The sequence below is a fragment of the Xyrauchen texanus genome, chromosome 30 (assembly GCF_025860055.1).
Source record: "Xyrauchen texanus isolate HMW12.3.18 chromosome 30, RBS_HiC_50CHRs, whole genome shotgun sequence".
NCBI lineage: Eukaryota > Metazoa > Chordata > Actinopteri > Cypriniformes > Catostomidae > Xyrauchen > Xyrauchen texanus.
Window position 1 is genome coordinate 31,786,019 of NC_068305.1, and position 18,012 is coordinate 31,804,030.

The window sequence follows — 18,012 nt, forward strand, 5'->3', positions numbered from 1 at the left end:
TTATGGAGCTTTAAAGTGCTGATCACTATCCACTTGGATTGTATGGACCTACAGAGTGAGATATTCAAAAATATTCATTTGTGTTCTACATAACTGATTTGAGCAAATAAAGTAAATATTATCATACTAGTGTTCAGATTTTATTGACCATTTGAAATATGTTTTTGTAACAACTTTTACCATCAGTATTAGAGAGATCAGTATTTCCCCATTCAAAGGTAGGAGCTGCACTTGCATTACCAGTATGGCTGCCATGCAAACTGACCTATTTTAAAGAGACTTTTAGTTCTTGGTAGTTAAGTCTGTCTAGCTGAAGAATCCTTTCTCGATCAGGTGGTAAAATGCTGAGCTGGATGAAGTCGGGGTGCTGCTAGTTTTCAGGGACTGTTTGTGATTGGCGTGCTCTCTGAGCATCATGAATAATTCAGGCCCTAGGCTTTGCAGAATGCCTACTCAGCCTCTGTGCCAAACTTGACCACTTCAAGGCTTTAAAAACATCATAACATCTGGAACGTCAGCAGGCTGGCCTTTTTTCTTTTTTCTTTTGTTTATTTTGTTCTCCCAGCACAATTGGTTGTTCATAAGCCAGCACAGGAAGGGAGAACCGTTTGTTATTCTCTTTAAGGTTGGGCTATTGAAATATTAATTTCAGTCATTTTGTACTTGGAATATTATATTACTGTTGTTATAAACCTGGTGGATATGGCCATATATACATCGATCAGCCACAAGGTTAAAACCACCTGCCAAATATTGTGTAGGTCCCTCCAGTCAGGCTTCCTAAGCAACCAATTGGCCTGGTTGCTTGGGTGGGTAGAGTCACGTTGACTTAACCTCCTTGTGGTCACCGTAATGCAACAAGCCACATGATAAGATGTACGGGTTGACGTCTCAGATGCGGAGGCAACTGAAATTCATCCACCAACACTCGGATTGAGGCGAGTCAATACCGCCACCACGAGGAGTTGGAGCGTATTGGGAATTGGGCATTCCAAATTGGGGAGAAATTAAAAAAACCTACACATTGTGTGAGTTTGTGTGTGTTGTGTGTGCACATGTCTGAGGACTTTGTCTGTGCAAACACACATCCCCATTTGTGCTCATCTAAAGGATTGGGATGCTCCTGAACACTTAATATTTCTGTATTTTGTAGTCCAATCCATTCTTTTACAAGTGTAAAGAAGTGAAATAAAACCAAAAAGAATTTAAAGAAAATTGTCAGTTTTTGTGTGCATTTTCAGAAAACATATGTGAACAAAGTCAAGGAATTTTATTCCAGCTGGATTAAGTAACAAAAATATTTGTTAGAGAAAAAAAAAACTGTATCTGGTTCAAAATGACCTGAACACAACATAAGAGTTAAATACTTTGTTTGACTGTGATTGTGTCACGGCACATAGGAATATTGTTTTTCAAAAATTGCTTCTTGCTGGAAACCGGTCATATTGCACCTGGTTAGGAAACAGAAAATTGTTAGCGATAGCATTTTATTTGTACATTTTTGACATTTGATTAAAATTTTTTCAGTGAGTGCTAATGCAGAGTTATTCTCAAGTTTAGTGCTTACTCTAGCTTGCAATAATCTGTAGTCTTCTTAAATGTACAATTCTCATTGTTTATGTTTGTGTACATGTAGTGTGGAGAAGCGACGGCGAGAGCTGGAATGCCGCTACATTGACGAACTGGCTGAGCTGCTGTCGGCCAACATGAACGACATTGCCAGCCTGAATGTGAAGCCGGACAAATGCCACATCTTAAAGAGCACCGTGGACCAGATCCAGCAGATCAAACGGCGTGAGCAGGGTGAGTAGCCAGTGTCTGTGATCTTCTGTTGGGACTACACATGGGCTGCATACTAGTACTTCCTTTCACCTCACAGTTAGGACATGATTGACTGAATGAGGATTGGTTTGTATATTGGCATCTTGTGATCCTTCAATCAGCTGAAAGATAAATGAGGGCAAAATTGTGAAAAACAACAAATTTGGTTTTATTTTTGTTGAAATGTTTTCAAATCACAGTGGTGGGAACTGGTTGCCTTCTTACTCCTTTTAAGAGATTTTAAATGGGTAGTGCTGGGCTTTTATGAGATATTTTTTGGGGGCCCAGAGCAAGTGTTTATTTGCTTGCCTCTTGGGTTTGTTTTAATCAGTAACTGATCAGAGTTTTTGGTAAAAGCCATAAAATAATATGAACACATAGTATGTCTGAGTACTCCAAGATGCACTTAGCCCTAGTGATGTATTTTTGAGCTTCTGCTTTTGTCATCATTTATTTACCCTCGTGTCTGTCCAATTATTTTATTTTTATTCAGTGATAAAAAGATGTTAGCAAGAATGTCCAAACAGCTCTTTTCCTTTGCTTATAATAATAGTGGATAGTGGTCCACTATTATACTTTTGGGTTACAAAAAGGGGAGAAAAAGCAATATTTTCATAGAGCTGTTTGTCAGCCCATCCCATCGACAGACTTTAGCGAGTTTTAAACCAATTTCTCAAAAGGTCTGGTTGGGAAGTCCTCTCAATGGTTAAATATTTTCCAAGAACAATCAGTGAGACCTTGAATTGAATATAGTCCTTGTGACCCAAACTCCTTTACTTATCTTTTTTTTACATTGTTTTTTTTGGGGGGGAAACGCTTTATTGTTGACCTTAAACAAAACAAATGTAGTATTAATTTAATTGGCATAGCCAGTACCAGTCTTTGATTGTATTGCATTAAAGAACCTTGCACAGAAACCATGTCTATATCATTGAAAATAAATGATTTCATTAAAGAAATATTCCAGGTTCAATACAAGTTAAGCTCAATCAACAACATTTATGGAAAAACGTTGATTAGCACAAAAATATATTTAGACTCATCCCTCCTTTTCTTAAAAAGCAAAAATCAAAGTTACAATGAGGCACTTTGTGGAACGGTTATCTCACACTTGAAAGTAATTCAGAACATGCACTTGGTCATTTTGGTCATTTTGACAGTGGTAAAAATCGTATGATTTGCAGACCGAACAAAAGGGGCTTCGTTTCATGGCAAAATAAGGATCCCCAGAAATATTTGATATCACATAAGCAAAGGGGGTGTTTAACCAAAGATCTAGAAAATCATCTGCCATTGTCAGAAGTCTGTGGGGTCCACATATTAGTTGAGCAGGCACTAGATAGCACAAACATTTTAAGAAGTCTATTGTTTCTTTACTGTTATATATACACCATGATCCTTTAAATGCCACTTGACCGATAGATGCTGGAACCTCTGTGCTATATGAGTGAAAATTAGTGAAATGAGTGATTATTATTAAAGTCGGCATGCAACAGAAATTGTGACCAACTTGCATATTGTAAAGTATTTCTGAGTGAAACAGCTTATCCAACAAGAAAAACATTTATGGCAGAGATTTGAGTTTATCCATTGGTTGTTGATTGGATTGTGAAAATATGGGCATTGCATAGCGGAATGGAGGCAGATCTGAATGCGAGTTTGCAGTGGACACACTCCACCCCTAACACTGTGGTGCTTGAGTCAAAGCCGGTTTTCAGTAATGAGAATATGCAATAGAAATACAAATGGATGGTTGCAAAAGCGTTTGGTATGAACAGCCCCTTACAATTGGTGGAGGTCATTGGCTGTTGCGTCCTACTCTCTTATAAGCATTTCTCAGATTAAGCAATGAGTTGTTTAAATGCTTTGCCAGGAAAGATGTTTAACTTGAAAATGTGCGTCACGAGATCCTCGTGTTCGGTTCCAGTCTGTTGTAATCTGTCTGTTTGAACAGCCCCTGGCCTGGGCTTATAACCTGAGCCACTTTACCACTGAGTTCAGCCGAATACCACTGCTTTCTGTAAATATTGGTACTGTACATACAACAGTACTGAATAAGTTATTTCTGTGTTATTATGAAGCTTGAGCCTGAGTAGTAGGAATCAGTGCATGTGTAACACCATGTCAACTGTCTATTAAAGCATTTTCCACCTTCATTTTACTTTTGACTTAACAATTGAGAATATGTATTGATTAAACTATATATTTATTTAATTTATGCACATTAGTTGAAAATGAGATGCTCTTTTTTTTTTTTTTTTTTTTTTTTTAAACAGCCAGGATAGGAATGTTCTATGCAGTAATATAACGGTGCTGAATGGTTTATTTAGTTATTGTGCTCTCTTGTGGACTAAGGATACAACATCAGTTTAAAAAATACTTTTTTAAATTGGAATATTAGTTCATATATATATATATATATAAATATATATATATATATATATATATATATATATATTTAATTTAAAAAAGTACAATACATTTTCATGGTTCAGTCAGTACTGTTTATTTTTGTATTAAAATTCAGCACTATTTTACTTTGAGTGTTATTTTTTCATCGGCAGGTACTGCCCAACTATGTAATCTGTAGCACTTCTAGCAGCTAATTCTGAAATACATAAGTACAGTGCATCCGGAAAGTATTCACAGCACTTCGCTTTTTCCACATTTTGTTATGTTACAGCCTTATTCCAAAATGGATTAAATTAATTATTTTCCTCAAAATTCTACAAACAATACCCCATAATGACAACGTGAAAAAAGTTTGTTTGAAATCTTTCTTGTTTGAAAAAACGAAAAAATCACATGTACATAAGTATTCACAGCCTTTGCCATGAGCTCAGGTGCATCCTGTTTCCACTGATCATCCTTGAGATGTTTCTACAACTTGATTGGTGTCCACCTGTGGTAAATTCAGTTGATTGGACATGATTTGGAAAGGCACACACCTGTCTATATAAGGTCCCACAGATAACTTGTGAGAGCACAAACCAATCCATGAAGTCCAAGGAATTGTCTGTAGACCTCCGAGACAGGATTGTATCGAGGCACAGCGAAGGGTACAGAACAATTTCTGCAGTATTGAAGGTCCTAATGAGCACAGTGGCCTCCATCATCCGTAAATAGAAGAAACTTGGAACCACCAGGACTCTTCCAAGAGCTGGCCGCCCGGCCAAACTGAGCGATCGGGGAGAAGGGCCTTAGTCAGGGAGGTGACCAAGAACCCGATGGTCACTCTGACAGAGCTCCAGCATTTATCTGTGGAGAGAGGAGAACCTTCCAGAAGAACAACAATCTCTGCAGCACTCCACCAATCAGGCCTGTATGGTAGAGTGGCCAGACAGAAGCCACTCCTCAGTAAAAGGCACTTGATAGCCCACCTGGAGTTTGCCAAAAGGCACCTGAAGGACTCTCAGACCATGAGAAACAAAATTCTCTGGTCTGATGAAACAAAGATTGAACTTCTTGGCCTGAATGGCAAGCGTCATGTCTGGAGGAAACCAGGTATCACTCATCACCTGGCCAATAACATCCCTACAGTGAAGCATGGTGGTGGCAGCATCATGCTGTGGGGATGTTTTTCAGCGGCAGGAACTGGGAGACTAGTCAGGATTGAGGGAAAGATGAATGCAGTAATGTACTGAGACATCCTTGATGAAAACCGGCTCCAGAGCACTCTGGAAGGTTCATCTTCCAACAGGACAACGACCCTAAGCACACAGGCAAGATAACAAAGCAGTGGCTACGGGACAACTCTGTGAATGTCCTTGAGTGGCCCAGCCAGAGCCCAGACTTGAACCCAATTGAACATCTCTGGAGAGATCTGAAAATGTCTGTGCACCGACGCTCCCCATCCAACCTGATGGAGCTTGAGAGGTCCTGCAAAGAAGAATGGTAGGAACTGCCCAAAAATAGGTGTGCCAAGCTTGTAGCATCATTGACAAAAAGACTTGAGGCTGTAATTGGTGCCAAAGGTGCTTCAACAAAGTATTGAGCAAAGGCTGTGAAATCTTATGTACATGTGATTATTTTTTTTATTTTATTTTTTATAAATTTGCAAAGATTTCAAACAAAGTTCTTTCTTGTTGTCATTATGGGGTATTGTTTGTAGAACAAGTGCCAGTAATACATGTTGCGAGTCACCTCCGCCTTTCAGTGCATGTGCACAATGTAGTTGCGGTCTGATTAAAATCACAGTCCGATTTTTTTTTTTAATTTTTTTTTTTTCACAATACAATTTGAAACCTAAAGAATGAAGTCAGAGCACAACTCTGATGACTAAGGTCATGAAAACCAGCAGCCATTATCTTTGTTTGCTCTGAATGACTGGGTGAAATTGCTTAAAGTATTCACATTTCAAATCACTACCATTTTCAGGATGGAGTATAACTGATAGTAATTCATTCACTTGGCGATCCTTATTTTGTTCAGGACCAGAATGTAAATATTAACTGGAAATTTAGCATTTTCTAAAGGAAGTATGAGTGGTGTTTGATCGTGCAAAACTAGTATCCACAATGCTAGGGTGGTGGTTGCTAGGTGGTTGCTTAATGGCCTGAGACAAAAGAAATTCCCATGTGGGAATGGGGCTACATTCAACGTGCTGTGTTTAACACTGTAGATTCAGTAGTCGGGCAGTGTTGCCGCCACTAAATTTCACTGTAGGAAACATTGCCAGAGTATTTTATTGTGGTGTTCAGTCTGCATCGGTGGAAACTTGCACGTTGGCGAAACGTCATGAAAATCATAATGTTCCAGTATTTTTAGAAAAATGGAGAACCTGTTGTCAGTTCCCAAACCTACTACCTAATCTCATGCATCGCATCGTTAATTTTGATTGTCAGATTGCAATTCAGTTCGCATTGCAACAGGGGGCGATATACTGGGCATTTGCGTGAGCTGTCTTCTTCTGTGGTCATTTTTCTCTGAAGGTCAACTACTGAGCATCAGTTGGAAGAGAATCTAGCTGAGCAAATTAGGTAAACTGTTGACATGTTTATTGCAAGATTTCTGGACAACATATGACTTAATGGCTCATACATTTGAAGATGTATACATTTTCAGGATGTATAGTCAGACAGTGCCCTAGCAATGCATTTCTTTTGATCTAAGCTTTTGCATCAGTGTTTGTGTACTTGGGTAGAATGTGCTCTGTATAATCCAGCAATCCACAATTCCTGTCCCCTCCAGCCAGACTGACCTCATTTAAAAATTTTATGTTTCAAAGCTCCAAATGCAACCAACCAGATTTATTTCATTATGTGTACTCTGCAAAAGTTCCTCAGTGAGAGCTACTTTGCTATTATGTATGTAAATACAGCACATGCAAAAGCTCTGATCTAAATTTAGCCTTTCCACTGCATGTTACAGTTCGACTCGACTCTACTCGCTTTACTTTTCTCAGTTTGCTTTTCCACTGCTGTTTAGTGCCGCCACAACGTGGGTGGGATTAAAGTCTGATTGTCATAGTTGCGCCGCCTCTACTGCAGTGACATTGTCTTAAACGCGACACAAATATTACTGACCATAAACAATAACACAACCACTAGCTGTTAGCTACTCACTCATTTTGCTGCATGAAGGAGTTGTTGCATGGTGATTTTACACAATTGTAACAGTTACATTGGCCTGGTTGTTTTAGAAGCAAGCTTTCCAGTAGCTGGTGAACTAAATAAAGTGAAGCTTTCAAGCAGAGTATAGAGTTAACGCAACAAAACTTACCATCCTCCACCGTGAACACCAACAACGTCGTGGCCGATTCCAGGGCACTCTCCCTCCCATTGCTCGCTGGTCTAGATAGCGTTCATTTGGTCGAACTCCTTCCACTTTTCCTTGATGGTTCTGTACTTTTAAGGTTTTTTTTAACTTTCCCCTACACTGTTGGTAGGTCCGGTAGTAGCTGTGTGCAGCCACCAGATGAGACACTTCTTGAAAGACTTTTTCATTCATCGCTAACGAGAGGAACGTCTGCACCTTGTTTATTGACCATGGCGTGGTTTTGTGCACAACCTTTTCTTTTTACAATTTGAATGTTGCGTGAACAAATTATACTGCTATAGCTGTTGCTAACTTTAAAACTAGCAGGTTGAGGTCCCGTATCACAAATCCATTGACGCTGGTAGTGACAAAAGACGATTCTCTCTGACCAATCAGTGAGCTGCAGGGTTTTAATATCACATTTATTATCGGCTCGGCTTGCTTGGAACCTCAACCGAGGTGATACAAAAAAAAGTACCAGGCACTATCCACTGTGGAAAACCCCCAAAATAGAGCAGAGCAGAGTCGAGTTGAGTTGTTCCGTGCAGTGGAAAAGCCCCATTAGAATCAAATCCAAAACAAACAAACTCGTCCTCTCTTGTCTTCAGCTCCTGGACTGAGCCATGTTCTCATATGGTCCTTCAGAATCTTTGATCTAAAGAGGAAAAGGAAGGATAAGTAGTTTGGCTGCAGAAAAATCATTGACACTTTATATCAGCTCTTTGAGTCTAACTTGGATGGGAGTGACCGAATTGTGACTCTTCTGTGTCAAGCTTTTCTTAAGAGTGCTCATTGCACTTTTGCAATTGGCCTCCATCCAAAAGTACCACTTTGCTCACATTAGTCTTGGAGAGGCTTCTGTTGAGTAGCTTTCATCCACCCAATCCAGCAGATGGAAGGAGGACAATCGTGAGATGATGCACGTTTCTTGTGTATGTGTATGTTTTTTTTACAGTGCAACAAACAGCAAGTGCATTTAAATCCAGCCTTAGATTCATGCAGACATATTGAAATGTCCGGTGGCTTGGGATTTGAAAGTGGTCTTTGTGTGTTCGCAGAGAAAGCAGCTCTGATGTCTCCAGTTGATGAGGCGCAGAAGAGTGACATATTGTCCAGCAGTCAGGGCATGGTGGAGAAGGAGGCCCTTGGGCCACTCCTCTTGGAGGTACATCAGACTTTTTGGGCTGTTTATACATTGAAAAATTCTGAAATTGAGGTTGTATGCTGTACACCTGAATTTGTATTCTGGCCTCATATGACATTGTCAGCCCAGCCCAGTTCCCATGGATGTTATTGTGGCTGTTGTCTTTGGGTGTCCATTTTTTCAAAGGTATACGCTTAACTTCTTCACTTGTCTTTTATCTTCTGTCTTATCTTCCTTCCCTTGCTCTTCCCTGCCTATTCCTCAAGGCCCTGGATGGCTTCTTTTTCGTCGTGAACCGTGAGGGGCGTGTTGTGTTTGTGTCTAAGAACGTTACCAGTTATCTGGGTTACACCCAGGAAGAGCTGATGACCTCCAGCGTCTACAGCATCCTTCACGTGGGAGATCACAACGAGTTTGTACGTAACCTGCTACCCAAAAGCCTTGGTGAGTATCTCCATGAGGAAGGTCACAGTGAGAGCAAATAGATAGTTTTAGAATCTCTTAGACCATGCTATGCATATAGTCACACTGAAACATTTTGTACATTTTAAAGGGATATTTGAAATGAAAATTCTGTCCTTTACTCACCCTCATGTTGTTCCAAACTTGTTTGACTTTCTTATGTTGAACACAGCAAGTCGATTTTTGAAAAATATCCTGGCCATTTTATTCCATAATATGGAAAGGAATTATGACTGGGATTCCAAAATGACAATAGCACAATGGAAGTATAATGTATCATAAAAGTGTTGCGATTTGTGTGCTATATTCCAAGTCTTCTGAATTCATTCAGCATCTTAATATGAAAAACAGACCAAAATTTAAATTGTGATTACTTGACGATCTTCCCATCTAGTGGGCTGTTAAACAGATTATTGAGTGAATCAGGACCTGAGAACTGGATCAGTCTGATTCAAGAACAAATCATTAAGATCGGTTTTGTGAACTGGATCAAACATTTAATTGATAAAATCTGATTCAAAAGAAGAATTATGTAGAGATTTTGTGGTCAGTATCACAAAATGGTATGGACTTCTATGGTGTTTCGGGGTATATGCATTTCGAAGCTTGAGAGCTCCAGTCCTCATTCACTTTTATTATTTAAAAAAAGAGTGGACAGGAAAATTCCCATCTTGTCTTCCACATAAGAAGGAAAGTCATGTAGGTTTGAAAAAAAAAAAAAAAAACATGAGATTGACTGGTTGAGTAAATAATGATGGAATATTTCACCTAAAAATGAACAATCTCTCACTGTTTTCTGACCCTCATGCAATCCCAGATTTTTATGACTTTATTACTTCTTTAGAACAAAAAGATTTGTTGAAGAATATCTCAGATCTGTAAGTCCATACAATGCATGTTAATGGTGACCAAAACTTTTACTCTCCAAAAAGCACATTAAGGTATCATAGAAGTAATACATTTGACTCCAGTGGTTTAATCCATGTCTTCTGAAGCAGTCTAATTGATTTTGGGTGAGAACAGACCAAAATGTAACTCCTTTTTTATTGTACAAATTACCTTTGCATTCTCAAGATCATGATTTTAAGATTGATGCACAGAGCACTAGTAGGAGCTAGGAAGTGTAATAAAGCTTAAAATCATGATCGCCAAAGACACCAAGATTTATTGTAAAAAATGGGTTATATTTTGGTCTGTTCAGAAGACACAGAAAAAATGATTGGAGTCATAATACATACATTTTATGCTGACTTTATATGCTTTTTGGAGTTTCAAAGTTCTGGTCACCATTCACTTGCATTGTATGAACCTACAGAGCTTAGATATTCTTCCAAAAATCTTAATTTGTGTTCTACTGAAGAAAGTAAGTCAAACACATCTGGGATGGCATGAGGGTGAGTAAATAATGAGAGAATTTTGGGGTGAATTATTCTTTTAAATTGTAAAAGCAGCTACAAAGAGTTGTGCCATAGTCAGCTAATTGCTCTTTGTTTATGATGCCTCTTAATATTTGCAGAAAGGATCAAATTCAACTTCTATTAATTTAGCATGCAGTGACACTCAGGCGGTCTTTATCTCTTGCTTACCTTACCTTGCTTATTTGTGCGCGTTTCCAGTGAACGGTGTGCCGTGGCCTCAGGAGCAAGGCCGGAGGAACAGCCACACGTTTAACTGCAGATTACTGAAAAGGCCTCCAGACGAGGTTGACTCAGATAATCAGGAGGCCCGGCAACAGTACGAGCTCATGCAGTGCTTCACGGTCTCTCAGCCCAGAGCAGTGCAGGAGGAGGGCGAGGGTGAGACCACACACTCACACATAAATTCATACCCACCTAAATATTTAGCTTAGTGCAGGGATTGTAATGAAACTAATGTCACTAATGTCATTATTTGCTGATGTTTTGTGCTTGGCACATACATGCATGAACTTGTTCGTTGACACAACTAAAAACTGATTGCATCAATCATGAGTTTTTATGTACACAAGGCTCCTTTACTCTGATGGATCAGAGATCCAATCTGTAGATTTTTAGTTTTTTACTTTCTTTTTTTTATTCATTATTTGTGCTGGTTTTGGGGGAAATCTGCTGAACTCCTTTTTCCAAAATCACATTGTCATTTCTTTTGTCCACAGACCTGCAGAGCTGTTTGATCTGTATAGCATGCCGAATGCCCCGTCCACCACCAATCCCTGTCAGTACGGAGTCCTTCATCACCAAGCAGGACCCTACAGGTAGTCTTTCATTATAAATACACCATCATAAACTAATAGCTCCTACACACTACACAACTTTCAAAGACGTCGGATTGTAGTACCGTTCATATTACAAAACTGTCTGTCTTGTCACTGAAGTCGTTTTCAAATTACATGATGAATCCACGACTGGGGTGAACATATTACAAGACATTTCACTATTGATGAATCCCAGACGACTCTGCCTAGACTCCAAATTACGTTTCACAACAGAGTACACAAGAAAAGTGATATGAGATACGAAAACAAATACATGATCGTATGTTATTAATTTCAGAATATGATGTGTATGTTTTAATCGCCTCAAGGCATCATGTATTTTATTTGGGTACAATATGAAAGACTACCTCCAACTAAAAAACCTACCTATTTGCTTACCTGACTGTCCAAGAGAATTGGCAACTTCTCTCCAACTATTCTCTTTCTACACCCGGTTGTGGTACAGTTCAGAGGAAACATCAAATAGGCACTGGTGCTCCTGCCGATGTTCCAAAAATATTTCCTCCATTTCTTCGGTCCAATGAGAGTTTCTTGATACCGCAGCCATGCTAGATGATGTTCTGTTGCAGGTACATCAGGACTCTTCCCACTGAAACATCCCATGCCCTGTATCTTGCTCTCTCATTAGCTGTAGGTTAACACTGCTGTTGTATTCAGTCAAAACATATTTCACACTACACGATTTGAAATCGCAGACAGGTCCAGATATTTAATATTCTAGATATCTCGCTGACATCGGTGATGCGTCTGCACTTCTCTCAAATCGCGTCTTTGATAGTTCATACATTGCGATCGTTGCTCACGGGAGCGAGCTCCGATTTGCACACAATTCCACAAAACTGTTGGCTAGCGAAAATTGGGCTTAAAATCGTGTAGTGTAAACTTGGCATAAGATGAAATACATTGATTTAAAAACTTTTTGGGATAGTGATAAACTTTGTTTACATATTTAAGTCAGACTAAAACAAGAATTCCTCTTTTTAAAATATCATGTAAATGCTTTAGTCTGTAATTGTGATTTCTGGTTAAATACAGGCACGACTTCTTTCCTCAAAGGTCTTGTTTATGTTATATGTGCATCTAAACACTGACAATGTTGTCGTTTACTCAAAAAAAAAAAAAAAAAACCCTTAACTGTAAATACTGGCTACTTATGACCAAAAAATTTAAACTAAACTCCAGCTCTTAAAACTATTGCTGAAATTTACTTAAACTAAGCCTGTGTTTCTAAAATCGCTTCTTTCACTGATGAGAGAACAGGTTTTACTGCTTACTAACTAATGGATTTTATTTATGATATTATTGAGCTTACATGGTGCTCCAATCATGCAAGGTTCACAATGGAGTTCATTACAAAGGCCTTACAATTGCCTCTTATCAACGACTGGCAGAAAGAATTACAAACGGTCTGAATGCAGATCGAAACTATGTCCTTTTTCTATTCTTGCACAAGAAAATGCAAAAGTTTTGTTTATCTGGTATTTGAAAAGCATCCTCTTCTCCAATCGTTAGAGTTGTTGAAAGAAGCTAATGATCTTACATTGTGGGGGTGTATGTGTGCAGGGAAAATCATCTCGATTGAGACGGGTGCTCTGAGGGCCACAGGCCGACAAGGCTGGGAGGACCTGGTCAGGAAGTGCATCTACGCGTTCTTCCAGCCTCAGGGCAACGAGCCCTCCCATGCCAAGAAGCTGCTTCATGAGGGTGAGCATGGGGACCTCCATTCCAGCCTTTATTATGAATAGTACTTAATGACCATTAATGGCCATACCTTGCTTTTCTTTACCCTAGAGAGGGTCTTGGAATGTTTTTTTTTTAAATTATTATTATTTGCTTTATGATTTGCTCTCATTTTAATTTGTAGCTTAGAAACTCCATTAATTTGCTTGGTGAGCACAGTTTTCTGTCATGTGTTGTAGAGGTCGCTCGATAGTGGATTTTGCTGATACCGATAACTAAAGTAGTGGAAAAGGCTGATAACCGATTAATCGGCCAATAGATTAAAAAACATTTTACAAATTTTTGTCTTTCCTTACTATGACAGGCACAGACACAGTGGCTACAAGAGTCCAACATCTCAGATACAGCTTATTATTTAAGGAAATTCCCAATAATAACCAGAAAACCTTTAGCACATTACATGGCATTTTTAACCATGAACAAGCCTGAAACACAGGTGAATCTTTGGAAATGGAGACTTGGCTCTATTGCAATGAAAAACGAATGAATCGCTCAGTTTTACAACAAATGTAAAAAAAAAATCATAAATATGTATTTATTTACATATACTTTGTCTCAAAGAACTTGCAAGAGGGGGGCCTGGGTAGCTCAGGGATTATTGCCGCTGACTACCACCCCTGGAGTCGCGAGTTCGAATCCACGTCGTGCTGAGTGACTCTAGCCAGGTCTCCTAAGCAACCAAATTGGCCCGGTTGCTAGGGAGGGGTAGAGTCACATGGGGTAACCGTCTCGTGGTCGCTATAATGAGTTGTTCTCATTCTTGGCTGGGCGTGTGATAAGTTGTGCGTGGATGCCGCGGAGAACAGCGTGGGCCTCCACACATGCTACATCTCCGCAGTAACGCGCTCAACAAGCTACGTGATAAGAGGCGCGTATTGATGGTCTCAGACGTGGTGGCGACTGAGATTCGTCCTCTGAGAAAAAAGAAGAAAAAAATAGAACTTGCTAGAAATTGGTTAGTCATCATTTAGTTTATTTATTTAAATATGTACATGTTAAAATGTTTTTTAGACACTTTTTTATAGGTTTTATTTTTTGATGTAAGTATATGTATACATGCCATAAAATCATTGGTCATGTTCTGCCATTTTCCATTTAGATTTTTTAATAGTGTGGGCAGATTGAATTCATATTAAACTTTATTGGCAAGAGAAACTTTGTGGCAAGTGCATTGCCAGTGCATTATTAGACACTATACTTATAGATATAAAACATGTTGAATGCTAATGTTTAATTTGCTAAGGTTAAAAATCTCAAAACTGTTATTTTCTCTGTAAGTATACAGTACCTGTCTGCATCTTGTTGAATGGTCAGGCCCTTCAGTCTCTATCGCGTACATGCTAGGTCTCTCAAAAGCGGTTTCGCTTTTGACAGTGGTTCACATTGCCCGAAAACGCTCACACATTTCAATTTGAAGAGATACAGCAGCTTGCCCAAATCTGTAGTGCGCCTGATTTAGTAATTGCGAGTGAAGTCTCCATTCTCTGTACAGTAAATCCAGTCCTGTGTTTATTGTGCCCAGGACATGCATCTCACATAATGAAAAATCATGCACAGCTCCACACTATCAGTTTCTGTGCTAGGATGTGCTATTGAATCAAGCGTGAACCTCTTAATAATGTTTATATGCCAATTTTAACCACAGAATGTGGGGGAAAACATTTGTGAAGTTTCGCCATTTGTACAAAGGTGCCTGGGGTTGTTCCTGGCATGCAGGAGATGCCCTTACCCGGCCCCTACCCTACATTTACATTTACATTTATTCATTTGGCAGACGCTTTTATCCAAAGCGACTTACAAAAGAGGAAGAACATCAGCGAATCATCTTAGGGAGACAGTGGTACACTATCATCAGAATAGTACACCAAACAGATTTAAGTGCAACAAGAAATGTAAATAATTTTTTATTTTTTTTTTAGTGACTGGTTAAGTGCTTTTGGAAAAGATGTGTTTTTAGCCGTTTTTTGAAGATAGAGAGTGAGTTAGCTTCCCGGATTGAGTTGGGAAGGTCATTCCACCACCGTGGTATGATGAAACTGAAAGTCCGGGAAAGTGTTTTGGTGCCTCTTTGTTTTGGTACGTCAAGGCGACGTTCCTTAGCCGACCGCAGGCTTCTGGTGGGAACGTAGCTCTGCATAAATGTTTTTAGGTATGCTGGAGCAGACCCAGTGACTGTTTTATATGCCAGCATCAGGGCCTTGAATTGAATACGTGTATGAACCAGCAGCCAGTGGAGAGAGACAAAGAGTGGTGTAACATGTGCTCTCTTAGGCTCATTAAAGACCAGACGTGCTGCTGCATTCTGGATCATTTGGAGAGGTCTAATAGCACATGCAGGAAGGCCTGCAATGAGAGCGTTACAGTAGTCCAGTCTAGTTATGACAAGGGACTGAACGAGCAGTTGTGTGGCATGTACAGAGAGGAAGGGTCTTATCTTCCTGATATTGTAGAGTGTAAATCTACATGATCTTGCAGTTTTTTGAAATGTGGTCTGTGAAATTTAGCCCATCATCAATGGTTACCCTAATCAGAGTCTTTAAGGCTGAGTAGCATCCCAGGAACAACTCTAGACACCTTTCTCCTATTGCGTGACATTTCAGGACCTCTTTAAGAATTTTTTTTAATTTTTTAACAACACAAAACTAATGTTTTAACTTATGAAGAGTTCAGAAATCAATATTTAGTACAAATACCCTGATTTTTAATCACAGCTTTCATGCGTCTTGGCATGCTCTCTACCAGTCTTGCACATTGCTGTTGGTTGACTTTATGCAAAACTTCTAGCAGCTAGGCTTTGTTTGCTGGCTTGTGGCCATCCATCTTCCTCTTGATCACATTCCAGAGGTTTACAGTGGGGTTCAGGTCTGGAGATTAAGCTGGCCATGACAGGGTCTTGATCCGGTGGTCCTCCATCCACACCTTGATTGACTTGTCTGTGTGGCTTGGAGCATTGTCCTGCTGGGAAAAACCATTCCTCAGTGTTACGGAACATTGTCAGAACAGAAGGAACCAGGTTTTCTTCCAGGATAACCTTGTACGTGGCTTGATTAATTTGTCCTTCACAAATACGATTCTGCCCAATTCCAGCCTTGATGAAGCACCCCCAGATCATTCCTGATCCTCGACCAAATTTCACATTGGGTGCGAGATACTGTGGTTTGAAGGCCTCTCCAGGTCTCTGTCTAACCATTAGACGACCAGGTGGAGGATCAGTGATGATCTGGGGGTGCTTCAAGACTGGAATCGGGCAGATTCTTTTTGTCTTTTTGGGGGTTTTCCAGCAGGACAATGCTCCATGCCACACAGCCATGTCAATCAAGATGTGAATGGAGGACCACTGGATCGAAACCCTGTCATGGCCAGCCCAATCTCCAGAACTGAACCCCATTGAAAATCTCTGGAATGTGATCAGGTGGTAGTTGTTTTGCCACAAGCTATCAAACAAAGCCGATCTGCTTGAATTTGTATTTCCAGGAGTAGCATAAATTCATCCAACAGCAATATGAAAGACTGGTAGCAAGCATGCTAAGATGCATGAAAGCTGTGATTGAAAATCAAGGTTATTCCACCAAATATTGATTTCTGAACTCTTCCTGAGTTAAAACATTAGTATTGTGTTGTTTATAAATGAATATTAACTTGTTTTCTTTGTATTATTTTCTTTTTTGTTATTTTGACTAGTTATATACATGTATATATACGGATACTGAATAGTTGAAGTCAGAAGTTTACATATACTTAGGTATATTAAAAAAATATATATTTAACCACTCCACAGATTTAATATTAGCAAACTATAGTTTTGTCATTTAGGACTAAATGACAGCCCTAAATCTACTTTGTGCATGGCACAAGTAATTTTTCCAACAGTTGTTTACAGACGGATTGTTGCACTTTTAATTGACTATATCACAATTCCAGTGGGTCAGAAGTTTACATACACTAAGTTAACTGTGCTTATTTTGGAATAAGGAGGTGTACCTGTTTATGTATTTAAGGCCTACCTTTAACTCAGTGCCTCTTTCCTTGACATCATGTGAAAATAAAAATGTAATCTGCCAAGACCTCATAAAAGAAATTGTGGACATCCATAAGTCTGGTTCAAACTTGGGAGCAATTTCCAAATGCCTGAAGGTATCACGTTCATTTGTACCACAAAATAGTACGCAAGTATAAACACCATGGGACAAGACAGCCATCATAACGCTCAGGCAGACGCATTCTGTCTTCTAGAGATGAACATAGTTTGGTGCGAATAGTGCAAATCAATCCCAGAACAGCAAAAAAGGACCTTGTGAAGATGCTGCAGGAAACAGGTAGACAAGTATCTATATCCACAGTAAAGCAAGTCCTATATCGACATAACCTGAAAGGCTGCTCAGCAAGGAAAAACCACTGCTCCAAAACTGCCATAAATAGCCAGACTACAGCTTGCAAGTGCACATGGGGACAGAAATGTCCTCTGGTTGCTGTTGAACCAAACCATTCTAACTGTATGTAACAAGGTTCGGGAAAGGAGGAAGCGGGAGCTGCATTAACAATTAACAAGACTTTTATGAAACACAAACGCCGAACTGAAAAATAACAACAAATTGACACACACACACACACACAAACACAGCGGCCATGTGAATCTCTTTCTCTCTCTCTCTCTGACATCCCCGACTCCTCCTTTATCTCTCTCCAGCTGATTGGGCAACTCAGTGCCGGGTGTGCATCCTCTCGGACCGGCCACGCCCTTCTCCTCGTCACACAGTAATACCTCAGTGTCGGCCACAGTGGAACACGGAGAGATGAAAAAAAGATTTTTGCCGATAACCGATAGTTCCAAAAA

General features: G+C 39.6%; 1 protein-coding gene across 1 annotated transcript in view; it reads left to right on the forward strand.

Moving 5' to 3' along the window:
- The window catches only part of LOC127623535 (nuclear receptor coactivator 1-like), a 73,797-nt gene that overhangs the window by 40,754 nt on the left and 15,031 nt on the right, over nucleotides 1–18,012 (forward strand). The window contains exons 5-10 of the mRNA XM_052097904.1: nucleotides 1,637–1,803; nucleotides 8,637–8,743; nucleotides 8,989–9,166; nucleotides 10,801–10,980; nucleotides 11,319–11,417; nucleotides 13,002–13,142. Coding sequence (XP_051953864.1) covers nucleotides 1,637–1,803; nucleotides 8,637–8,743; nucleotides 8,989–9,166; nucleotides 10,801–10,980; nucleotides 11,319–11,417; nucleotides 13,002–13,142 — 872 coding nt within the window. The remainder of the gene's footprint in view (nucleotides 1–1,636; nucleotides 1,804–8,636; nucleotides 8,744–8,988; nucleotides 9,167–10,800; nucleotides 10,981–11,318; nucleotides 11,418–13,001; nucleotides 13,143–18,012) is intronic.